Source organism: Orbicella faveolata, unplaced genomic scaffold (genome assembly GCF_042242905.1).
Source record: "Orbicella faveolata isolate gen_17 unplaced genomic scaffold, um_ofav_v1 contig_25, whole genome shotgun sequence".
Classification (NCBI taxonomy): domain Eukaryota; kingdom Metazoa; phylum Cnidaria; class Anthozoa; order Scleractinia; family Merulinidae; genus Orbicella; species Orbicella faveolata.
The window spans coordinates 16,320,316-16,346,138 of NW_028301553.1; the positions used below are offsets into that span (position 1 = coordinate 16,320,316).

At 40.1% G+C, this 25,823-nt stretch overlaps 3 protein-coding genes across 3 annotated transcripts; 2 read left to right on the forward strand and 1 right to left on the reverse strand.

The window, feature by feature from the left end:
- The first annotated feature begins 748 nt into the window (after positions 1 to 748).
- LOC110068926 (gamma-aminobutyric acid type B receptor subunit 2-like) lies at positions 749 to 19,709 on the forward strand. Its single transcript, XM_020776348.2, has 17 exons — positions 749 to 1,189; positions 2,492 to 2,629; positions 10,801 to 10,971; positions 11,470 to 11,571; positions 11,811 to 11,876; positions 12,295 to 12,492; positions 13,047 to 13,283; positions 14,081 to 14,144; positions 14,327 to 14,410; positions 14,591 to 14,741; positions 15,457 to 15,697; positions 15,813 to 15,935; positions 16,254 to 16,580; positions 17,160 to 17,330; positions 17,890 to 18,032; positions 18,469 to 18,554; positions 19,020 to 19,709. Exons 1-17 carry the CDS (start codon positions 941 to 943, stop codon positions 19,583 to 19,585), a joined length of 3,117 nt encoding a protein of 1,038 aa, XP_020632007.2. The 5' UTR covers positions 749 to 940; the 3' UTR covers positions 19,586 to 19,709.
- LOC110068947 (adrenocorticotropic hormone receptor-like) lies at positions 2,636 to 8,997 on the forward strand. Its single transcript, XM_020776370.2, has one exon. The coding sequence runs from the start codon at positions 6,204 to 6,206 to the stop codon at positions 7,227 to 7,229; it is 1,026 nt and encodes a 341-aa protein (XP_020632029.2). The 5' UTR covers positions 2,636 to 6,203; the 3' UTR covers positions 7,230 to 8,997.
- LOC110068936 (uncharacterized) lies at positions 19,704 to 25,627 on the reverse strand. Its single transcript, XM_020776359.2, has 2 exons — positions 25,021 to 25,627; positions 19,704 to 22,071 (listed from the first exon to the last, which is right to left on the reverse strand). Exons 1-2 carry the CDS (start codon positions 25,497 to 25,499, stop codon positions 21,474 to 21,476), a joined length of 1,077 nt encoding a protein of 358 aa, XP_020632018.2. The 5' UTR covers positions 25,500 to 25,627; the 3' UTR covers positions 19,704 to 21,473.
- Positions 25,628 to 25,823: the final 196 nt, after the last annotated feature.

The window sequence follows — 25,823 nt, forward strand, 5'->3', positions numbered from 1 at the left end:
TTTTGTGTGCACCATCCAATTTCATTTCAGGTTACTACGTGTTAACTACCCCAAAATATCGCCACAGTTGTGCAGTTATCAATGTTCTCAAATCTTAATAAGTACTTGACTTAAATTCTTTTTTATATATCAACGCGTGCACGACGTTCTTATTAATTGAGAGCCTCGGACAAATATTCAAAAATGCAATCTTGCAAATTGAGCACGAACTAATCCGTGTCAGCTGCGGCCCCGTACACACTACGACGGAGGAATTTGAAAGCGAATACGTCACTCTGAAAACGCATCAAATGTTTCCGTCAACTCTTCCCGGCGGAACTTAAAACCGCAACGATAACCGGTCATTCAGGTTTTGTGTTTGAGGAAAACTTGCTTAGGGAAACCATATTATTATCGCGATGTCATCGTTTTCGAAAAGCTTCGTTTTCAAAATGTTTTCCGTCCACATTAAAACGCAAAGCTGTTGTTTTCAAATCAGTTCCTCCAGTTTGGAGAGCGTTTTCGAAAAGCTCCGTTTTCGTGTCGGATATGTGTGGACGGTAGGCCTAAACCATACAAATAAAGCTGCATTTTCAAATTCCTCCGGTGTAGTGTGGACGGGGTCTGCATGAGGCTAGCCTTTTGGGTATTTGGCATATACAGTTCCATTTAATACTGTATATACGGCGCGTCATCTTGTCACAAGTAAACATATCAATCGCATTAGCATGTTAAAGAAACATTAACGACCAAAGATCAGCTAATTATATTCTGCGGGCTAATAAATGTAAACAGTTGAAACGAAGCAAAGGTAAAGTTTAGCTTCTGATTGGCAACTGCCATATGCAAGTTTAAAGTTGTTACAACCCTACAACACAACGACCGTTTAAGGGGGCCATTTTAAGCCTTGTTGGCAATCATCATCTTCATACAAAAGATTTGATTCAACAAAGAAATCGTTATGAGGAGTATTTTTGACGCATTCCTATATCTCGTAGTTGCAAACATGTTTCGATTCCAAGTTAAAACTCTGGCGTTTCAATCGTTATATATTGGAGGTCTTTACCCGTTCACTGGACTTAGCACTGGCAGGCAGTCTTCTATGAAAGGTGAACTAATACAGCTAGCAGTTTCTATGGCTATAGAAGACGTGGAAAAGAAAGCTGTTTTGCCGGGATATCGGCTGCAACTTCATGTAAATGACACTCAGGTAAGAGGCAAATTGCAGATACCTTAGAAGTGCAAGTAAGACAAGATCGTTAAGGAAATAACAATTAAGACTTATTGTAACCTTAGGGATTATAAACCTTGGTGTAAATCAAAGAAATGTCGTGTTATCATGCGTAGTTATTATAAAAGAAAGTTTAGAGAACGCCGTTCAAGACAAAAAGCAAACAGAGCAGTAATTTGAGTTACAAAGTATACAAACATGTAACAATATATCCAGTCATCACATAAGAGTCAGCAAGAAGATATTAATCGATATAAATTTCTCTTACTCCTGCATACATTCTTATAACAACAGCTGTGGAAAATTGATGATTTTGTTACAGTGCAATCCTAATATTGGAAAATATTTTTACGGTCTTCCATACGCACCCCTTGAAACCGCCCCAACATTCGTTATCTGACCACAGGAGTTATATGATTGAAACAGAAAGGAAATGTAAGTGATTTCTTTCGAAATGTAAACTTCTCGAAGATCCAGAGTAACGGAGGTTTCTTTACTACATCCAAGAATTGAAATGATAGTTCGACGCATGCCCGACCCCTCGCCACGTTTTTGCTTGGAAGCAACTTAAACATACACTGTTGTTTCAATTTGGTGCAGTCTTGTAACCTTTCAGCGTCGATCAGTACATCAAGGCTAGCTATAAGATTAACTTAACTCTGCCCCCCCCCCCCCCGCCCCCTCCCCCGACGGCCTACTCCCTTATATGGGCTATATAGGTATGTGCGGTCCCAAAGGGTATGGTTTTTCAACCGTTTTAGTCATAAATAGGGTATCGATTTTGGCCATTTGGTGATCTTAAATAGGGTATGGTTTTAGCACTCTAGCCTTGAATTGTGTATGTTTCTTAGAAGAAGCTACTTTTTCATCATTATCAAAAAGACCGTCAACAAAAGCCCTTCATCATGTTTAGGGCAACTGTGCCAGCCGCAACAGTCATAAATAGGGCATCGAATTTTTGGCCAGGTCATAAATACGGTAGCAAAAATCGCAGATTTGATCATGATTATTGTAAGTGTTTTGGGAAGTAGGCCGCACACCCCCACCCAACTTTTCTGGGAGTACCTCCCGGGCACTGACCTTACAAGATATGTAAGTTTTGAGTTCTTTAGTTCACTCTATAGCCACTTTACATTGAGTTGAATGTACAGCGGACATCAGTATTACTGCGGAGTGATGCCGATAACATAGACTTCTGTTAATTGTTACGGCATTATGTATCCTGGAAGCTAGAAACCAACGGAAACGTGACCCAAAAATGTTTTGTTGTTGTTTTTGTAGTGTAGAGCAGACCATGCATCGCGTGTTCTCTTTGAAATGATGAACAAAGAACCAAACAAAATAGCTCTACTAGGGGCGGGCTGCTCTTTAGTGTCGGAGAGGATAGCAGAAGTGGCCAAGACGTGGAATCTTCTCATGGTGAGTAGACTCACATTAGCAACTATTGCAATGACATTTTTAAGACATTGAAGTGTCTTGACCGGCGAAAAAAAACACCAATATGGCGGTTGGCCCTGAACACGGCAACAAATTTCTATCAGGGATCGGCGATGATCAACCATAATAGTGCTATTTGTAAATAGCACTTCCAGGTTGTTTCGGCAGCCAAAAAGGTAGCAACTTAACTTTTGATGCTTCGATATTTACAACTGCTGTCCTGGGGAACTTCCACAGGACGGGGGTGCTTGTCGTACCTTTTAGAGGTTAAAAAAGCAGGTTTAGTACCTCTTAGGGTGCTCAGCCTCAGAGGGTCCACAGCGGAAGCTTTAGCAGAATTCACTGTATGGGTACATGAAGTCACTCTATGGGTACATGAAGTCACTGTATGGGTACATGAAGTCCCTGTATGGGTACATGAAGTCACTCTATGGGTACATGTAGTCGCTGTATGGGTACATGAAGTCGCTGTATGGGTACATGAAGTCACTGTATGGGTACATGAAGTCACTGTATGGGTACATGCAGTCGCCGTATGGGTACATGAAGTCACTGTATGGGTACATGAAGTCACTGTATGGGTACATGCAGTCGCTGTATGGGTACATGAAGTCACTGAATGGGTACATGAAGTCACTGTATGGGTACATGAAGTCACTGTATGGGTACATGAAGTCACTGTATGGGTACATGAAGTCGCTGTTTGTGCCTTTTAATGGAACCCGTGTCTGCGTTTCGGTCCAAGGTCACGCAGGAAAACGAGACCAATATACAAGTAACTGAAAAGAAATGCTTGGTCAATAATCATGACTTCCTATGTGGCCTCAGGGTTACCATTTTTCTCACGGGATCGGATCACTGAGTGGGCAATCTCGAACGGGCGGGATAGCCTCATCAGTTCCTGCAAAAACCAGCGTATGACAGTATAAAACGAAGAAACTATAATGAATTAAATGGAACTAGTAATTAGAAAGCGAATGCTACGTAGCAGTATGGAGAACATTTAGTTTAATGTCACATAACCGTGGATGTGGCGCAATGTAATCACAATTAGTTCTTAGTTCGAGCTCTGAAGGGCCGGATAATTATTTTTATTTTCTCCTTTTTTCCCTTTAGAATTTAGTTTTTTTTTTTTTTTTTTCAATTTTTGTTGTTTACTTTTTCTTATTTTAGAAAACCATTGACCAAAACGCAGAGTTCTCCTTACCGTTTCCTTTCTTTAAAAAATAACGTGGAGCTTTTGTTGAGTATTTCGAACCTCGGTACTCACGGCAGCAGTCGAAGCTCTTTAGAAGTTCATCTGTAGCTTTTGTTGGAATAGTATCCGAAGAGAAATTGAAAACGTCACAGCTGTAACTCTTAGCAAACATTGACCAGACCGCAGAGTTTTCCTGGCCGTGAATCATGTGGAGCGTTTTATCTTTCTAGCGTTCGTCAAGTAGTTTCGAACTTCAGTACTCAGCCGGCTCGCAGCTCTTCACTTCAGAACTTGTCTTACGTTTCGATAAATAATTTTTTACAGCCGTCTTTCGAAGTCGCGGTAAGAGTATTCGAAGTGAAAAAGACAAACATCGTAGCTATAAGTCAACCTTCTGATAAAAATTCCAAAAAAACTCTTGTGATAATGCAAACTCGTGTAATCTCGTTTCCATATCTAGTGAGACATGAAAACGAGACAGACCTACGGGCTGCCTCGTTTCGCTACGCAGCAACAAAACGCAGAGTGAAAACTTTAGTCAGCTCTGATTGATTTAGCGGCATGTCAAGAGTTTTTTTGGTTAGATGGTTTTTGCTACTCAATAAGAGTCATTTCTGTAGAACTATATGATTGCCGGAAAGAGATCAGATCGAAGGTTCCCGAAAATGACTCGAAGTTTTCCCGAAGATTTGTGAGCAGAATTAACCTCCCGTCAATTGTTTTCAACAGCAGCTGCCCAAAGATTGCCAAAGAGATCCGATGTCTTGATTTTTTTCATGTTATAAACAAGTCACTACATCAGATTAATTTTATTCGCGCTCCCTTACAAAACCCCTCTTACGGCTTGTCAGTCCGAGCACGAGCAAATCTTGCATTTAACTTTCGGATCGAACTTTCGCACCTGTCTAGCTACTCTGCAAGCAAAGTCTTGATTGATCTTCCTAATTTTCTTGGAAGATCGAAGGAGACTCTGCTCGCAGACTAGCACCTGTACTAAACGCAACTAGAATTTGCATGTAAAATGTTTTTCCAAGCAAGATTTGTTTTTGCCATTTCGTTGTTGACATTTAATATCCTTAAATGCAAGCCACGGGTAATCGACACAACTTAATAACTCCTTTGTGATGCACGATTGTAATTTACATTGCCTTAGGGTGTTGGTTTAGTTTCGAGTTCCCACAATAATTCACGCTGGCAATTGTTGGGTAATTTGCATACGCTTACATGGAGTGCCGATGACACAGTTTGGCCATAAGTTTCGCTTTGCGAAGTGATGAGTAACCAAATACTGCATTTAAAGCAATGCTTCGTTCTAGGAAAAATAATTAACAAATGAACGAAGTATCAAGCAAGAAAACAGCTTTCTGTGATATCTTTTAGTTTGGTGTTTTACTTTATGACGGGTAAACAAGTCGAACAAAGCCCGAGAACATAATTGCAATATCTCTTCGTTCTGTGAATAAGCGATAAAATATCGTCAATCTCATCTACACGACCATTTTTGTAATAAGAATTCTGTAGATTTTATCTTTTGAGGCTTTATAAAAATGCAGGTTTAAAAGCCATTGCATATTTCACTAGTCTGTTCTGTTCTGCTCTCGGTCGATGAAACGAAAAATCTTGTTTTTTTATTAAGTTGACTTTTCAGTACAGAAAGTAATTTGTCGTGAACCTCATTTGATTGAAAAACAATGTCCGAGTTTTTAAAACAATCAGCCTCACCAAAATACGAAAAAATACGTTGTGTTGAGCGAATTACAAAAGAACCGTTTACTGCTTTAATGGCTATTTTATCCTCATCCAAAGTTTTTGTAGCTTGACCAAAAAAATAAATATTTCCAGCTAACTCTTATGTGAATAGCTAACCAAATATACGGCAAGGTTGGGAAAATTCATGTTTATATAAAAACAGTCAAACGTCGCAAAAAGTACACAGAAAAAAGCAATCAAATTTTATCTTTGAGTTTTATTTGCCCGTGCAGAATGTTTTAGATTGGATTGTGTTACTAACTGCCCGAGCGCTATTTAACCTTACACGGCTTTCCGTTCTCGCGTGCTCAGTTCAGTGCAAGACGGAAATGAGTACAGGCCAAATTCGCGGAAACTGTTATCTCCGAGTGGTATAAAAAGATCAACTAAGCAAATAAGTTGCCAGTTTCGAAGTTGCCATTTATGAACTGTCGAAAGTGATTTGTTCTCCTGTCAATTTACTCCATCGTCAAGCAACACTGTCACTTAGTCAGCAAAACTCATTGAGCTTTGTTTGCGATACGAACATCAACGGAGTAACGTTTTGAACAAGATTCAGTTAAAGCAGCTGAGCGACTGAGGAAAACCAGGGCATCACAACTGGGATTAATGGCCATGACAAACGTCAGTCTTACAAGTTGCCAAGATCTTCCATTGCCGGTGAATACTGTTCCTTATAGACCGGACGTCAAAACTAGTATTGTGACCGTATTTACTTGTGTATTCATCGGATTAGCATGTCCCTGTGCTATCGTGGCAAACTTGATGGTTTTTCTGGGCGTTCTGAGAAAACCCGATCTTCGTAACGTATACAACACTTCAATATTATTCCTCGCCACATCTGACCTTTTAACGGGGCTGATAACACTACCTTCGTTCGTGGTGTATCAAGGAAGCAAGCTGACTACACCCCAACATGACTTCTCCTGCGTCGCCTTGGTCATGTACACGTTCACTAACTTCATCTTTACAGGTCTGTCCGCGATCACGATTATTCTAATCACAATGGAGAGATATCTGGCCATATTCCATCCCTTCAGATACCAAGCCTATATGACAAAGCGGCGAATTGCTCTCACAATTTCTCTTATCTGGGTTATATGGATCTCGTTTATAACACTCGCACGGTTCTCTCCGGGCGCTAGTGTGGGTCTGTACAGCATTATAGCGGCAGTACTGTTAATTCCCTGCATTTTGCTAACTTTATTTGTTTACTGCAAAGTTTGCTTTCTAACGCGGCGGGTACGCGCGTCGATAGGTCATGGGCCAACAGCTCCTCGAAATGCCGAGGACATCCAAGAGACGAAATCTTCAAGAACAGTGGCTTACTTGGCAGGGGCTGTCGTTCTTTGTTTTCTTCCAACCCTTGTCATTGCAGCGGTCTATCAAACAGGCAAGGTGGATGAAAATTATTTCTATCATTTGCTGTACCCTCTCTCAGATTTGGCCGCCTTAATGACGCCTGTTTTCGACCCAATGATTTACGTGCTTCGAAGTAGCCAAATCAGATCGAGTCTTCGCGAGGTGTCGTACGGTCGAGTGGCGTTTTCACGCCAGTCGAACCGTGTTCGCGCTCAGACCGGGCCCACAGCGTCGACAGGGTTAGAGATTGAAATGGCAGTACGACAGACATAAACACAACGTGATCGAAATTTAATTGACAGTTAACCTAACTGCAGTCTTCAAATAATTCGAAACTTCTTTCCTGTGATAATAATGTCGCGACTGAATACATGATACAAGTCAGATAACGAGATTTAATCTCTTGACGAGACGAGACATGTAAAGGAAGTGTGGTTTACACGAAACGATGAATTATCGCATTCCTGAATTGATAATTGAATGTTCAGCACAAACGGTTTCACTTTTGGTTGACCAGACTTAAAACATGTCTGTTTTTATATGTCATAGATTCTGATAAATATTGATGTCTGGCTGTCTTTGGCCAACAAATGATCTTGATAGATCACACTGTCAGCTTCAGCTAGCTTCTACCGAACTTGCGGGGGCAGTATCAGAACAGGAGGTCATAGAATTATTTACGCATTTACTGGACTCCTGCTCCTGCTCTTGCGTATTAAATGCAGATAAGTAGATATACGTTACGTCTTATTTTATTAAACTGAGTAGGCTATGTAATGTCCTTGTGTGACTTCAGGGATTAACTCATAAAGAGTATTTATTTTTTTAAGTTAAATTTCAACACATCGTTTGTGAATAACGTTGCCGTGTACGTAACAACTTTTAATGTCTTGAAGCAGTCCTGGTTATTTGTGGCCGGGGGCAAACATTACACACACGGAATTTTAGGAGTACACTTTCTTATGCTTTTGTTCATTATTCTGACATACTAATACCCATTAAGCTGCTTTGAAAAGCCTTCCAAGGTTGCCGAACACTTTGACTTTGTTTTCACAGTAGCCTTTCGTTGCCCTCTAGGTCAGTTTAATTGAACTGAATGCCATCAGTTGAATTAGCTTTGCAAAAACAGGTAGACAGAAAAGATAATCTAATGACTTAGTGTGTCGGTGTAGAGTGAAAATAAATATTTTACAAAATATGCTCGAACTTGTGCTTCAGGTCGCAAAATGTTGACAATGTGCCTTCGTTCAAAATGATAAAAACTAAACATGGTAAAAGGAACCTTTATTCTTCAAATTGCATTTTAACTCAAGTTTGGTAGGCAATCGCACTTACAAGTGGAAATTATATTTAATCACTCTGAGCTCTATTTCAACATACCACAGAGCATTGTCAATAAGTGAAAGCTCTTTACAAACCTTGCTTCACATATAAATTACTTAATTTTAACTGCATTGACAAATCACCTTCTGACAGCAAACCGCGCTTAACTCTGCATTTGAAATAAACCCCACATCGTACTCAGTCACACGAACTCGCGAATCAATCCAACCAGTGTAACACTACATTGTCTACATTTATATTCTATACTCTGTTGAGAGCCTGAAATACTGGTTATTAATTAAAACCGTCGGTGGACCAAACCCCTTTCCTGACCGGAATTCTTTGTATAAAGTCTTTGTTGCAGGATATTTAAATTAGCGGCTTTTGACGTAACGAGAACTGATGGTTCTTTTCTCAAAAGCATGAACAGCAACTCTATGTATTGACTGTATCCTTTGTATTGTCTAGACACTTCCCTAACCGTCACTGGCTAAAAATTTGTAAAAACAAAAAGCGTGATTGAAGAGAAGAAAAATTGTAAAACGATCTCTCTGTTGTAAGGCAAACATGTGATTAGCATCAAAGAATCGTTTAACGACGTTGTTTTGCAAATTCAGCGAAAAGAGACTGTTTCTTTTATATTTTACAACGTACCACGTACGTTTATTTTGCTGAAGCATTGTATTAACGAAATAAAGTAACCAATGTTTGTTAGTCAGATTGAGCAATTTTTTTTGTGTGTGAAAAAAGCTATGGATTGTAAACGTACAGCCTTATTTGCTTCATATTTTATTGCTTTAGGCTTCCAGTAGTGCTGTATTTCATTTCAGTTATGTGACAAGTGGTATAATTTGCAATGTCTTATACATATAGCTTCACCTGTCTCTGATACTTCTCGCATCAAATAAAAGAGAGCTTAAGCAATGACGACGGCGACTCCGAGGACAACTCCTAGTAAAATATGAATTTATGTTTTACCTTCGATATTTCGCAGTTGTCTACACACCCTGCTACATCTGTTCAGTGCGCCTGCTGGCCTCAGAACTTGCTCAAGCTAAATTGAAATACGAAAAATAAGCCGCCATTGTTTGCGTTTTCCAAAATACGCAGAACGTACTAGTCATTTCGCGTCGTTGTTCTGCAGAGGACAAAAAAGAAATGTACCAAGATTTATAAAGCACGTGCACAGCCATTGTCCTGCCCATCAAATCTTTTGTTTGGTGACGTTCTCGTTGCCGTCGCCGTCGTGCTTTGTTCAAGCTCTCTAACATCGAAAGAAAAAGACGACCGCTCCAGGTTTACTCCTGAAGATTACTCAATCCGAAAATCTAATGCCTCGGGGTTGGAAAAAAAGATTCAATTAGTTTCAATTAGTTCATGCCACCATGTTGTGTTACAAGTCGTAAAAACCCATTTTACTCCGGCGATGAAAACAAATTTAGGTAATTTCAGTCTTCTTTTGAATTGTTGTTTCAGAGGAAACAGCGCACATCTGCAAAGCCATGTAAATCACAATGTTTTCTAATAATTTGCTTTTCATGTCTAAATATCTTTAATATCGTCCTCATTCAATCTCAACAAGGCATGCAAATGTGGTGCACAAATGAATTTTCGGTACTGCCATTTAAGCGAGAGTGAATGAATGCTAATTGCAATTTTCTCCTGTGATTTTCCCCCGTGAACAAGATGTAAAGCAAATTAACTGAGACTGCAAATTAAAAAAAGGTTTTGGAGAGATATGTAGCCATATATCTTTCATTTAACAGATTTATGATAGTCTCGAGTGCTCTCATAGCTTCCTTAAGTGTTTAAGAGTCCAAATTCAATTTTAAGTCCCCCAGATTCAATGCGTGAAAGGTATTCTTCGTGGAAATCATGAGTGGTTTGATCAGGTTTCAAGCTTGGTGCCTGCGAGCTTCCTGTGTATCTAGGATACCACATGTCCTTGAGACAATCTTCAGATCCATTAATGCGGCATTCAAACCGGAATACGGCGTTGAGTCAAGTTACAACATCCGTGCAAAGTTAATAGCAGTGAGCGAAAATAATATCTAGTTATCTTTAAAAGACATTTCCACTAATTTTAGAATTGAGCAGAGAAACTATGAGCTAGGTATGACTCATTATCAGAAGCTTATATATGGGTCTCTGTTTCTACTAAATTCCTTATTTACAGTTCTAAGTTCTTAATGTGGAAAACGTTTACAGTTTGGCGCCATGATAACTGGCAGGTTTTCACCGCAAAACATCATCCTGACACCTCTATTTCGACACTGTGATACTGTATTTACTAAACCGCCAAAAATAGTTCCCAGCTTAACAAATTGCAAATTTCATGTTTGTTTAGGTGAAACCCTTAAATTTGTTTCCACGCAATATTTTATTTCACATGATCTTTCAAAAAATGATATTTAATTTTTATATTATTAACTTACAAACACAATATACATAAGAAAAACTAAACAAAATAATTCCTTTTTTAAAACAATGTTTTTTTTTAAATCAAGTATTCCTCACACAGGTATCGTACGGGTCGACATCCCCAACTTTAACGAAGAAAGACAAATATCCCCTGTTCTTTAGAACAATACCATCAGATGCGGCATGTAACAAAGCTCGTGTCGCCCTCCTAAAGAAATTCAACTGGATGCAAGTGGGACTCATAGGACATAGCGATATTATTGATTCTGAGGTAAGACCAATGCCTTCTCCTCCTCCTCCTCCTCCTCCTCCTCCTCCTCCTCCTCTTCCTCTTCCTTCTCAGGCTGAACTTTTTCTACTCCTCCTCTTCTTCGTCCTCCTCCTCCTCCACCTCCTCCACCTCTTCCTCCTACTCCTCCTCCTCTTCAATCTCAGGCTGAACTTGTCCTACTCCTCTTCTTGTTCTTGTTGTTCTTCTTCTTGTTGTTCTTCTTCTTGTTCTTCTTCTTTTTCTTCTTCTTCTTTTTCTTCTTCTTTTTCTTCTTCTTCGTCCTCCTCGTCCTCCTCCTCTTGGTCCTCCCCCTCTTCCTCTTCCTCTTCCTTCTCAGTTTAACCTTTTTCTACTGCTCCTCTTCTTCGTCTTCCTCCTCCTCCTCCTCCTCCTCCTCCTCCTCCTCCTCCCATTTTTACCCTCTCAGAGCCCCTGAATCCACGCCTGCAAGGCTCATATACAAATCGCAATTGCGTTTTTAATCCTTTTTTTCTGCAGACTACTGCCGACTTGCATAACGAACTTGCAAAGGAAAATATTCAGATTCTCTCATCGGAGACGTTTGCCGACGATCCCACGGCCCAAGTCAAGAGCTTAAAGGTTAGTTACCACTTACCTTATAGCAAAGTATGCTTGATGTAACATACTGCTCGTGCGCACTCCTTTGAGTGTAACTGCATGTCACAAGCGGGCTCACGTTTGGAGCCTCACACGCGACCCTTTCATACCGCCATACCTTCACACTCTTTCAAAGAAAGAAAAAATTAATTATTATAATGGCCAACATGAGTTGAAGAGTACGGTTAGTAATAATTGTTTTGGTTTAAATTTATTAATAGGAGAAAGAAGCCAGGATAATAATTGGAAATTTTGACGAGAGATACGCAAGGAAAGTTTTTTGCCAGGTAAATATATACAATAATAAAACCTTGATGCACGTATAGTTCAAGTCTTAACTAGCCATGAATGCGACGATTCAAGACCGGGACCGGGAGAAACTAATACGTTTCATGACTTCCTTTATAACTGATCTAAGCAGCCGAGTAGACAAATTGTCGCACTGAATTCAAAATTAAATACATTACATCCATGTGTTAACACTCGGCATCTGATTAAGTATATCAGTGGCCAGTAGAGTGACGGCGTGTGAAAGTTAAGGACTGAGGTCTTGAAAAGACAAACTATTGTAGTTCTGCTTTGAAGCTTAGAAATAATTTTTACCCCTTCCTTCCTTCTCCACACCTCATGACCACTCACCTCCCCCCACGCAATTCGACTTTTTTCCACGTTTTTCTCGCCTGTTCTCTTTTTTTCGTTCTACAGGCATTTCACGCTGGCATGTATGGCGCCCGCTATGCTTGGCTTATACCAGGCTGGTTTAATAAGAACTGGTGGAAGATAAGGTTAAAGAACGAATCAATAGCGTGCACTGAGGACGAGATGAATAAAGCTGTGAAGGGATACATCGCCTGTGATAACCTCAAGATTAGTCCTGATAACACTGTTACTGTATCTGGACAGGTAACCAATAGTCTCTACGATATACTCACTGATAAGAAGGGGGTTAGGTTATTTCCGGGTTACCAGCTGGTGCCTCTGTTTCAAAAGTCCAAGAGTCCCTGTGCGAAAATTTCTCATATGAAAATGATTTTGATTGGCATAAAAATGAATCTGTAGGGGGAACATATTTTTACATGGATTGTTTCGCTCGAACACTCGTTTTCATCACGCAAAAGCAATGGGCAGCCCGGAAATAGTCTGTTGTGCAAATCCCGCAATAGGCCATTTCCGAGTTACCTCGCACCTCTGTTTTCAAAGCAAGTCCTCGAGCGAAACCTTTTATATGAACATGAGTTTGATTTGTATAAAAATGAACCTGTAAGGATAACACATTTTCAGCATATGAATGCATGGTTTTGCGCGAAGACTCGTTTTGACACAAAGGCAAAAGGAAACTAGAAAATTGTCGATTCAAGTGTCGCTACTCCTCAAGAATGCGTGATTGTACAACGTATAACTCAGTGAGGTTTTGGTCAAATTTGCTTGCATACTCATTCGCATCATGTTGCTTTTAGTCACGAGCAGAGTTTGGAGCTCGATACGAGAAAGCCACTGGGAAATCTTTACAAGACACTGATGCTGGATTCGCATACGATGCAGTTTGGACACTAGCAATGGCTCTAAACAGGACAGAAGAGTACCTAAGGGAAACCAAATCATGGCTATCGATAGATAATTTCACTTACTCCAATACGGAGGTCATGGAATATTTTAACAGGTCTTTGGAGGAAACGAACTTTACAGGCGTTACTGTGAGTAGGCGAGACAAATCATCTTAATGTGACGGGGAAGGGGTCCGTATGTACGGTGGTTGAACCGGCAAAACTTATAACTTTGTATAGTGCAAATGACTGGTTTGGCAGAACGTCGTTCAGCTATAGGTAATTATGTTTTGGGACAAAGTTGCTTTTTCTGAAGAAGGGTGTTGAGATTTGCTCATTATCATCAACAAAGGGAACCAATTGGGTCTGTGATACAACCCATTTAAAAAAGACTGATAAGTGTTGCTTACTCCTTGCCTCTATCTTAGGCTCTTTGTTCTTAACCTATTGCCTTATACTTTACAAGTTAAGTTATGTTAGCTCGTAAGAGTAATAATGCAACAGTAAAACAGCAGAACCACTTGAGGTTAGACAACAAGGAACAGAGGTAACTTCTCTGGCCAATAGTTAGACTGTTCACAGCAGCCTCCTTACTTTTCAACGCACGCGAAAGAAAAAGCGAACTCTATTTTCTCAACTCGTGCCAATAAAAAGGTGAAGGAGGCGAGCGCAAGCGCGAAGCACATGGGGGTGGGTGCGGAGAGGCGAGTGGATCGAACCAAACGAAGATTACAGAATACTTTTGTCGGTCCCCACTCCCAACCCCGTTAAGTCTCCCGTATTGAGCAGGCGTCCAGTTCTCTCGCGATTCTATCCGCGCGTTCAACGATCGAATAAAAATACCAGAAAATAGGAGTCTGTAAAGTGCAAACTAGGGCGCTTACATGTCCAGCGAACAGTTGTATTCCATCATCGGTTCACTTACTTATTTATTTTCTCTTTGGTAGGGTCCGGTACAGTTCACTGTTAGCGGTGATCGAATGGGTTACCTGAAGATTGAACAGCTTCAGGGTTAGAGATTAAAAAAATAATAATAATTTTTCTACAAGTATATTTATGAACAACTCTGTTACGTACGTTGAACTCTTGTTTTGAGTTACTGTCTAAATTGACGCCTACTGACAAGAATGAGAACAGCTCTGCATGAGTCCTGCATCCCTACATTATAATCCTATTTTCTTTTATTACTTCAGATGAAGAAGAAATCACGGTCTCTTTGTATCTGCATCAAAATGATAGTATACTCGATGTGAAGGAATCCAACTTTGTTTGGCAAGGTAAGATTAAGATTTTGCAAAACGTAAGAATTCTTAGAATGCTTGCTCACTCTTCAAAGAGTTAAGCATACTCGAGATCTGCTAGTGACGTTCGCGTTAGATTTGCGTCAATCTGGCTGCATCGTCTTCGGGCACGAAGTTTATTTTTGTGGCAATAATTTCTCTTTCGTTCTTTCCAAGGCAGTGGTCCGCCGTCGGATCGTACAAAGCTCGTCTTGCAATTGATGACCATATCTTCGGTTCTGTATGGAGTCGTGTGTGTCATCACTGTCCTTTGTATTATCCTGGCAGTTTGTTTTTTGGTTTTTAACATCAAGCTTCGGAATTACAGGTAAACTATTTTACTGCTTTGTTCTTAGTCCCGGGTGTCGTGGAAAAAAGGTTACAAAAGAAGGATTATCAGACTGAGTCAGAGATAATGGCGACCTTATAGTTCTAATGTAGACGGATAGCTTTAATTTCTTCAGTATTGGCATTTATAGACCACTCTCGCCGGAAGAGCACTATCGTAATAAATGCGAAAACATGTTTGTAAATAAAGATGATCCTGAAAACTGACTGAATGACTGACTGACTGTCCGACTGACCGACTGGATGAATGATCTGGCCAAATGACTGTCTGAATAACTTACTAACTGACCGACTGACTGACTGACAGATAAACTGACTGACTGCCCGCGACTGATCGACCGACAGACCGACTCACTGACTGAGTAACTGAGTAACTAGATGACTTACTCACTGACTGACCGCGTTTGTGCAGAAACGTCTGACTTACAGCTGAATGAATGACTGATCTGACCGACCGATCGAGAGACCACCTAGCCGACTGATAGACTATCGGGTGGATTGAAGCTCCTGACTTGTGACACGCCGTTTAGCTAACCGTGAACACGGGACTTGACGAGCACTTTCCAGTTTAATTTAGCTCTAACAAAAGTTCCAGCATCCGACTTAACTGCCAAAACAGTAAATACATTTACCTTACCTTGGACAATTAAGGAAATTATTGCAGTTCAGTTGCACATTTTCACTTTCCTTGACAGATACATTCAGATGTCCAGCCCGCGCTTGAATAACACCATTGTTATAGGATGCATAACCATGTACTTATCAGTATTTCTGTTTGGATTGGATGGTAACCTGGTATCACCCGGTCGATACTCTGCTAATTGCCAGGCGAGAATATGGCTCGCTTCTCTTGGATTCACCACGGCGTTTGGCGCCATGTTTGCTAAGATATGGAGGGTGTACGTCATCTTTACCAACCGTAAACTACGAAAAAAGGTTAGATCTGAATCGTTTGTCCGTATTGCGAAGATATCTAAGCAAAGGAACACCCTAGTCTAGCTCGCACTGAACTTTATGAATGTTTTTTTTTCTTTATTTGTAATTGCTATAGGTTATTGAAGATGGCAGCCTTTTTCTCTTTGTTGGTGCGCTTCTGTTGGTTGATATCTTGACTCTCAGTGTATGGACGGGAGTCGACTCGCTTATAAGAAAGCTTCAAGACGGGACCATTGAGGTAAAACAAGATCGAGTTGGATTTTCAGAACGGCTTAAGACCGACTGACTGACTGACTGACTGATTGACTGACTGACTGACTGACTGATTGACTGACTGATTGACTGATTGACTGATTGACTGACTGACTGACTGACCGACTGACTGACTGAAGGAAGGAATGAATGAATGAATGAATGTATGAATGAATCACTCACTCACTCACTCACTCACTCACTCCCTTACTTCCTTTGGTACGTTTCCCTTCTTGCTACTGGTCCTAGATGATCAGATCCCCACTTACATTAAACTCCTCTTTATCCTGATGATCTTTTACAGCACGGAGTCGAGTTTGACACATTGCCTCAATGGGAATACTGCGACTGCCAGCATAAGACGATCTGGTTTGGCGTTCTGTTTGCCACCAAAGGCCTCCTCCTGCTGTTTGGTGTCTTCCTCGCGTGGGAAACACGACACGTTAACATTCCCGCACTTAACGACTCTCGCTATGTTGGGATGTCTGTGTACAATGTTGTCATCTTGAGCGTTGTTGGTGTTCCTGCGGCACTGATGATAGAACAGGCGCAAAATGCCACGTTTGCTCTTACAGCGTTCTTTATTGTCTTCTGCACCACTGTGACACTGTGTTTGGTTTTTGTCCCTAAGGTGAGCAATAAGTTGCCAGTAAATTGTAGGAGGATCTCTCAGTGAGGGGTGCAAGACGCCCGTAACAGAGGGTGCAATGGAAGTACAAAGTAATGTTTCTCACATTCTTGGGCCACTCTTAGTTATGGTCATCCAGTCGAATTTAATTTGTAATTGCTTTAGTTGCAATTTCAAGTGCGATAGTCCGATCTGCCTTTCATTTGTATTCCGCCGCAGTTCACATCATCTTCACAGTATGGTACCTATTAAATAATGCTGTTAGCTACAATAATGGCTAAAACGTTGCTTATGGTAGCACTCATACGAAAAATGAGGGTGTTTTGTCAAATCAAAAACAGTGAAAACGTGACGGAATGAGACTACTTCCAAATTCCATTGCGTTCCCTTCCCGAGTGCGAGGCAACCTCGTTCCCAGGGCCTTTTCCCAGCCCCGCCCCCAAGCCAGGGAAAAGGCCCTGGGAACGAGGTTGAGTGCGAGGTGGTGGAAAAGGGTTGGGGGATGAAAGATGCCCTACTTATTACCGAGCCGCAGAGCGATCTAACTTCATTCACAATCTATCTTTTGGTCCCGGCTCACAGTTTATAGCAGTGAAGCGCAATCCAAACGTGCTCAATACAAGTGGGGCGACAACTAACTCGTCAAGCCAGAGCAGCGGAGAGTCATCAACTTCCCAAGATAAAGGAATCGGAGGTCCCAAATTCATCGCCTTGGCAGCAGAGAACTCCAACCTTAAAAACCTAGTAGCTGAGGTAAGATATAAAAGCTTCTTTTCCAGGAGGTATGGGGATTGCTCTACAAATTTTTTATATCGGGAGGCTCCGCCCCGAGATCCAACCCCTTACCATTTTGTTTACCATTTTGACAGAAAAGGTACCTCTTTCACATGCTTTCACAACCGGCCCGTATTATGAATACATCACCAAAAAAAAAAAAAAGAAATCTTCTTATCATTTTCATGTGATGCATAATAAATTAAATGATACAGCCATGTTTGAAATATTTTAATTAAAGGTCCTTTTAAATAACTAAATGACAGATTTACCTACCCCTTTCATATGCCTCAACTTGTGAAATTCCTATCCTTTTACATACAAGAAGCCTGAATAAGGTAACCTTCAGTTTCGGACAGAGCCTCCCCGTATAGGCCATTAAAGGGAGTAACCTCCGGGCTTCCTTTATGTATGTCGACTGACGGCTCTCAAACTCTGCTGTTTTTATCCAGCGTACCCCTCCTCCGTTCACTATATAAACGAAAAAAGCGAGAAGATAGATTTGCTAAAACTAACTTTAGGTTTTCGATCCTTTCAGAAAGAAGAGGAAATAACTCAGCTCGAGACTCGCTTGAGAAAACGAGGTGTACCAATGGAGAACATTCGGAGAATCTCAAAGACCGCTAAACGGCCTGATACCATACCACAATCTACTCCCAGACTGAATATCAGAGGCGACAGGTAAGCACCTAGCTCGTAACGTTTTAACGTTTCTCAAGTCCTCTCAAAGCAGAAAGAGAAGGAATGCAATGTTAATTTGTCCCATTTTCTACTAGTTCATCTTATTTGCGAGAACAAACAGTACCACTGGTTAGTATTCAAAATCCCCTGGAATCCTTGGGGCGTCATTCTGACGTAACATGAGCGTACTTGATCACCGGTGCTGAGATTTTCAGTCCAAGAGTGCCAAAGGGCCAATTTCAGATCGCAGTAACTTTCCATCGGGAGTAAAAGAGCCCCTGAACGAAAGGTACTCTCACAGCGTTTCGATCTCTCCACCCACGCACTGGTTAAAGGGTGTACCCTAATCAATAGGGTAAGCGCCAGCAATAAACGCCAATCACTATGGAGTTGGAACGGACTTGTCCTGTAATTTGTTTTCCTTTGTGTTTCTTAGGGATGATAGTCTTAGTGGGAGTGTTCATATTGAGGTAGCAGACAGTGGAGTGGTGTCGGCTTCAAGTGACACAAACAAATCTGAAGGTGAGCAATTCCAAGCAAGTATAGCACATTTAGGACACTTCAACACTGCCTTCCTGTAGCTTTAGCGAGAGCTAGATTCCTATGCTTGTACCCAAATAAAACCTTGGTCTGACCACTTAAATTACACAGGCGGATTTAGGGAGGGGGGGGTTGGATTAGGTGGCTAGCCACTCCCCTCGTGGTGAAGCAAAAAATGAGAAAGGTTCTGAAAATTTGGGAAGAAATGAAGCTAAAAACTCTGGACATGTATCTCATTGTAATTTCTAGTTTGTGATATTGCTAGTATTTCTGGTATGACAGCTTTGAATTAGGCTTCACTTCTCAAATTGCAACATTTCAGGGGCATGCTTCATTGATTTTTCAACCCCAAAGTACTAGGTCCCCCTTTAAAAATCCTAGATCCACCCCTGAATGAGGTACTATTTCATTCCCATGGTTTGGCTTATTTATTTTCGTCTGATGTAGATAATGCTGAACGGGAACCTTCGTCACCAAGACAACGATACCCTCCCTCGTCATCTAAGATAGACAAAGGTGTTCTTCTTGGAAATGACCTCGCAAAAGCTCACACAGCCGTAGCGAAAAAGTACTCTCTACCTCCACGGGTCAGAAAAGATATTCCTCAAATCGAGACTAGAGCCAGGACGCGCTCAGTCGACAACGAGGTTCAAGAAGCGTATGACAATCTCGCAATCACCACCGAAACTAACGACGAAGCGACACCAAGGAAGAAATTGTCGCTCACTAACCGGCTAGAAAGTCCTTTCTACACAGAGCCCACGACAAAAGCTTCCGTCCAACCCCTCCCCTCTGCCAGAGCAAGATACAGTAAGCGCAAAAAGGGAGAGGTCATGGACTCGAACGCCAACGCCTTACCAGCCGTAAAGGACGAAGTGCAACGAAAGGGAAGCGTAGTTCTGGTATCCAAATCGCAAACAGGAGAAACTTGTTTTCAAGTGAAAACTCCAGCAGACTTTAGAAAAAAGCCAGGGAAAGAGAAAATACAAAGTTCCGAAGAATTCAACGTTTGACTTGGTTATAGCAACAATGGTCGCCCCTTTGAAAAATTAGTTTGTTTTTCTATGCCTTGAAAAGGTGTTTTGTTTTACTATTGGTGAGCTTAGAAGACTTAATAAAAGTCAATGCGAGTGGCAATTTTAACTTAGCATTTTTATTCCCCAGGCATCACTAGCTCTTACTTAATAGTTGTATTCCACGTGTACAGATTTTTCTTCTTTTTTCCCCACATACTGTGTATTTGAAAACCACAGCTACATAGTCCTAAATAACCCTTAAATTCTAACGAGCTTGATAACATCTAGTTTCTTCTTACAACTAAAATCAAGTGGAGTGTGTCAGCCAGTAGGGGGAATTTATATTTTGACCTTACAAAGTACAGCTTGTCAGAGTTTTGGAAGGAAAGCCAGTTAGCTTACCTGAAGTTGTGTTGTATTAAATATTACATGTAAGTGAGATTCTTCAACATTTCAATAGACAATATAAGTAAGAGGGTTGGAAACACATTAGTTTAACATCCGGCATTCTGGCCCAGGTTGTTTGATGGGTAGATAATGCTATCCGGTTTGTTTTGTTAACACTTATCCACTGGATAGCGCTTTCTCTGGTGGATAGCGCTGTCCAGCCTTCAAAAAACTGGGACCTGGTTTCTGTAACTCAAAGCCTAAGAGGTATCGCCAGTAGCCACTCCCACTAAACAAGATACCAGTCTGTCACAGGTACCCCTCTCCCTCCCTTTCAAATATACATGTATCATAAGTCGCTTCACCCAAAACTTTTCTCATTATCTGTTAATTTTATACTTCTGGCCTGATTGAGTGAGGCACTGTGGAAGTAAAGTGTCTTGCAAAAGAACACATCACTGTGATCCCAGCCAGGGTTCAAACTGGGACAATCTGATCCAGAATCTAACACTCCCACCCTTAAGTGACTGTGTCCACACTGTGTCCAAGACTCATCACATACCAAAAGCACTATTCTAGAGCCAATTAAAAATAGGACAGTTAAACATCTATCCTTCCTCTAAATGTCTACATTCAGGGAAGGTGAGCTAAATTTTCATTAATTTTCTTCTTGCAGTAAATATCTTTTTAATGCCTACTATTACCAATCCCATAAACATGTACTTTTTCAGTAAGTCCTTAACTCAAGTCCGATAACTTATCTCAAGCCTTTGGATATAACCTTTACATTTCTAAAAATATATAAAATATGTAGACTGTGACAAAGAGATCTGTTTCACCAAAATTATATGTTTTTGTGAATGTTTTTCAAAATACTCTATCCTAATCTACTACTAAAACAATCCATTGTTTCATATGAATGAAAAAATATTTTCATATCAGTTAAGTTAGATCCTTTTAAATAGGTCGTAACAAAATATTTCCCTTTTTATTAAGTTCATTTATTGATTATTTCCATGTATGCCAGTGTTTTTTGCCGCAATGTTTCGAATAAGCCAGTTAGGAGGACATTTACTCAAAAGAGGCAGGCAAGCTCTCTTTTAGCAAGTGAATGCAGATGTATTTCTGGCTGTCACTTGTTTCGGCAGGGACAAGTGACAGCCAGAAATATATCTGCATTCGCATGCTAACTCTCTTTGGAATTGCTAGTTTCTGCATATCTGAGAGAATCTTGCTATTTGTGATGAAAAAAAGTCAATGATATTCACAGAGATTACATTTAGGATTACCTTAATTAGTTTGAACAACAAAACAAAAAAGCAATGGTACAGTCTGATGTCTGATTCTGCAAAGGCTATGCAGGGGAGAAGTACAGTGTATTTTTCATGATTGAGTGAACAAGAAAAAATCTGGAATTTCCTACCTACTATACAATTATATTCTTAATGTTAGTACATTTACACACTTATTCGCGTTATAATAAAAATATATTAGATTATTACCCTAGTAGAACCCTTCTCAATCTCTCACGAGGTATAGGAACACTTTCATCTTCACTGCTACTTGATGAACAATCTTCCCATCTTTCATCAACATGCGGCGAACAAAGGAACTGTTCAAGTGGCAGTCGATACTTGCCGCAAAAATCCACAAATTTGATATGCCTCACACGGGCATCAAAGTACACTCCCTTACAGCATGGGTTCACGCAACGGTGAGCACTGTTAAGATACTGCAATAAATGTACGGGAAGGTCTTCTGTACCATATTTGATTCCCATATTTTTTATGCAGCGCCCGCTCAGTTCTAATAAGGAAGGAGGATTGAAGCTCATGTCTCGAACAAAACGTACAACAAGAGGATTATCCCGCAGGCTCAACTCCTCCAGATTTCGCAGTTTTATAAGCGCAACAGGAAGCAATGTCAGTCTGTTGTTGTGAAGACTCAAAGACTGTAGATGTGTCAGTTTTACCAGTGAAGATGGCAGGGATTCAATTTTGTTGTCACAGAGATTTAGAGCTTTAAGCTTGCGCAGGCTGCCCAGTTCACTTGGTACCGATGTCAATTCATTTCCACCAAGATAGAGAATTTCCAACCTACAATGTAAAAGATTCAAAGCACAGTTAAAAGGCTGTTTCATCTTTACAATGTAAATGTGATGTGCAAGAAAACAAACAAACAAATACCCAAGATAAAAGCCAGCTTGAGTGGACAAGATAGTCATCACTAAAAAACTGGATTCAAGTGCTTTCTTTGGCTTAGCCATCATGGTATGTATAGACTATATAAGCAATTAAACCCTGCTCTACCAATATGAAAAGAGTACAGGTTTTGGGGCATTTTGTATTTATTTTAGACAATTCTGCCTCGAAAACAAGAAAACAACTTGATAACTTTGATCATCAAAATGTGAATTCTCTTTGCTTGCACCATCATTACGTCAACAGCTTGTGCTAGTTCTGTGTTTATCGAGTCATACATGTAGAAACACAATTTTAACCCAGTGAGCGCATGTATTTTCTTGCGGTTTTCAATTGACTGTCGAAAGTAATCAGGCAGTTACTTGGTTTTGGTTTTGGTTTTACTACAGTTTGAGATTGGCCAAGTTGTCTAACTGGTAAGCAGTTGGTTTGGTTTTGAATTTATGACACTCAAATTATTGAAAACTGCTCTATTTTCTAATTGTTCTCATTAAAAACTGGATTATTAGATAATGCCATCATAGGTTATTACCCACTCAGACTTGTTGGATATGAGATAATTATTATAGCCAAATCATATTCAATGCACGCTCCTGGAATTTAATTGTTAAATAATATGCAATAGTAACTGGACCGAGTGGAGTACAATTCAGGGAATAACAGGGCAAATAATTTCAAAATTGGAGGAGTGCACAGCAAGAGGCTGCTTTAAAATTACAAGCATGTTTATTCCCTGAATTGTATGACACAAAGTCCGTCTAATTAGTTGTATCTATAAAAAATTTCAAAATTAAAAAAGGCCTTATTATGAGATCTTTTGAGCCAAAAAGTCGGTAGTTAGCGCTTTCCACAGGCTTTAGAAACTGAAGTAAACATTCCTAATAAAGCCATTAAAGCATGCATAATTGACATGCAAATGGTGTAGGTACCGAATTACACTTGTTGTAATTGGATACCCATGTGACCAGAGGCTGATTATGGGCCGGGTCGCACTGTAGGAAATTGAAATATTTCCGATTTTTGGCAAAGAAAAAAATTGGCAAAAATTTTGCAAGTTCCAAATTTTGGCAGTGGTCTCATTAGACCAACATGTTGGAACCAATACGTTACTGATTGAAATATATGTCACAAGATCTATGTTTCTCAGTTAAGTATTATTTTTATTTGATTCCATGTGAGAGTTTAACTCTTCACAGATTTTTCTCCACGCTGCATGTTCTTCTCTACAAGACCTCGGGATTTTCGGCCCATAATTAGAAGAGTAGATTTTGCTCAACTTGGGTTTGTGTTGTTGCTTGCGCCACTGAAGCCATCTCTTCAAATTGCTGCCAGTAAATGGATCTAGGGTACGAGTCATAAGAATTTGAATAAAAACGCCATATATTCCTCATTTGCATTGAAATAACTGTAAAAAGCATCAGATGGACTGGGTAAAAAAGGATTTTGTCCTGCCATCGCACGTGCCAACCTGTACTAGCTGTCAAAGTTATTTTCTTGCCGTAATATTATTTTATCCACACAAGTCTGTTGGGTGAGTCAAAATACAAACAACGAGCAACAATGTAAAGCGATACTACACAACAAAACATCTAAGAAGTGATTGGCCATTTTTATACTGGAGGACGCATTATCTGTCCAGAAGAATAATGTGTCCTTGCCGTTTTTATTTTAAAGATGCACTATCCGTCTGGACGAACTTGGGGAACCATTTGTAGTTTGTCTGGTTATGCGTCTCTAGTATAAACACGGGCACAAGATGTATTATGCGTCTAGATAAACTATACTTTGAAATTCATCTTGAACAACGAACTAGGAGAGATAGTTCTTCTAGATGCATAATACGTCTTGTGCCCATCTTTATACTAGAGACGCATAACCAGACGAACTACAAATGTTTCCCCAAGTTAGTCCAGATGGATAATGCGTCTTTAGTATAAAAACGGCCATTTATTATCCAGCTGCTGTAATCACTAAATTTATCAATGAAAGAGGGAGAGTGTCTGGAGGGAGAGTGTCTGGAGGGAGAGTGTCTGGAGGGAGAGTGTCTGGAGTGTGACAGTTTTGAGTACATGCAGCACATGTACGGCAAACAGGTTTTCTACTGTACAAATAACTGTACAATATTGTTGTATATTTGTACTGTTATTTGGACGGTATTTGCTGCAGTTGGATAATAGTTATAAAAACAAAATTGGCTCTAGTGTGACCTGGGCCTAAGTCAAGATTGAGAATTTTGTTCTAGCTACGATTAATATCTAATACCGGCTGGCTCAATATCACTTTTATACATGTACCAATGTTAAAGAAATAACACTTTGTTCACATCATATTGAAAAAAATTGAAAAGAACTTCTGGGTAGTCCGCCAATATATCACTGGCACAAAATATATTGGAATTAATCATTCTCGAATGTAAGCTTATGGAAGTCTTACTTGTGACTAAGCGTTTTTTACAGTGTAAATCATTGGGTCATAAAAATGTCAAGCAGGCACTCTACTTTAACGTGGTCTAAGCACTTTTCCTCTTACAAACTTTCACATGTCAGCGAAATTAACGTTAGATTTTGAGATAAAGAGATTCATTTCAAACAATAATGGTTGCATGACTAAGCATCTGCAAGATAATGAGAACGCACGCTAAGAAAATATTTTTCGTACGGCACGATATTAACAGAAATAAGCTTAAGTGATTGTTTCGAAAGAAAAAAGAAAAAAACACGAATAGCAAATTTCCTGTTGATCTTTTCCATGTAATGATTCGCGAAAATTGTAGCACATTTTGTCCGACAAAGCCAATTTACACGAGGTAAGCTTATACGCTTACAGTTAACATAAAATACCCACCTTTGTAGCGACTGGATATCTGGTGGAATTACATCGACCCTATTGCCTCCAAAGAACAGAGTTTTCAGAGAGACTAGTTCAAACATTTGCGGCATAAATGACTCGAATCCATTGCCACTCAAGTTGAGATTCTCTAGTGCTACCAGTCGAGCAAACTCTTTCGGCAAGTCCACCAGATTGTTGTTCTTTGCGATTAAGGTTCTCAGATGTCGCAGTTCGCCGATTCGAGGAGTTATGTAAGCCAAGCCATTTGCTGAGATGTCCATTTCTCTAAGGTTAAGAAACATCCCTATAGAGTCAGGAAGCACGGGTATGTGGTTTCCAGCTAGATTTATCCTTATGATCTTCAGCGGATCAGGCAGGTTATTTAACACATGAACATCGTTTGGAAGTGAATCCAGAAACCGGTAAGCCAAATTGAGATCGGTTTCTTCAAATGCCTCGGCGCCGTTGCCATTTCTTTCTTCTTCGCCGTCCATGATAAGTTGATTCTATCCAACCAGTTCAAACGTGAAAACAAAAGACGAAATGTATGGCCTATTGCCTAACTTTATTTATGTTTCGCCAAGACGCGAAGTCACGTCGAGTTCATAGTCCATCTTGATTTTCACGTGCAACGACAAATGAAACGTTTTAATTGGTTAAAATACTCCTATGGGAGTAGGAAGTTGACTGGGTAAACAAATGATGCAATAATCTCACTCTTTGACAATGGACAGGACTTGTGAAACATGGACTATAGATTTATAAAGTTTTATGTACGTGGGTTCATTTTTTCCGCTTGTGTTTGTTTTTTCTATTCA

Bases quoted from the DNA above. Each gene is read 5' to 3' on its own strand.
- LOC110068926 (XM_020776348.2), top strand. From the start codon at position 941: ATGAGGAGTATTTTTGACGCATTCCTATATCTCGTAGTTGCAAACATG. The intron at 11,877-12,294 runs GTAAATATATAC...TTCGTTCTACAG, and splicing joins CAAGGAAAGTTTTTTGCCAG to GCATTTCACGCTGGCATGTA. The intron at 13,284-14,080 runs GTGAGTAGGCGA...TCTCTTTGGTAG, and splicing joins CGAACTTTACAGGCGTTACT to GGTCCGGTACAGTTCACTGT.
- LOC110068947 (XM_020776370.2), top strand. From the start codon at position 6,204: ATGGCCATGACAAACGTCAGTCTTACAAGTTGCCAAGATCTTCCATTG.
- LOC110068936 (XM_020776359.2), bottom strand. From the start codon at position 25,499: ATGGACGGCGAAGAAGAAAGAAATGGCAACGGCGCCGAGGCATTTGAA. The intron at 22,072-25,020 runs GTGGGTATTTTA...TTTACATTGTAG, and splicing joins GATATCCAGTCGCTACAAAG to GTTGGAAATTCTCTATCTTG.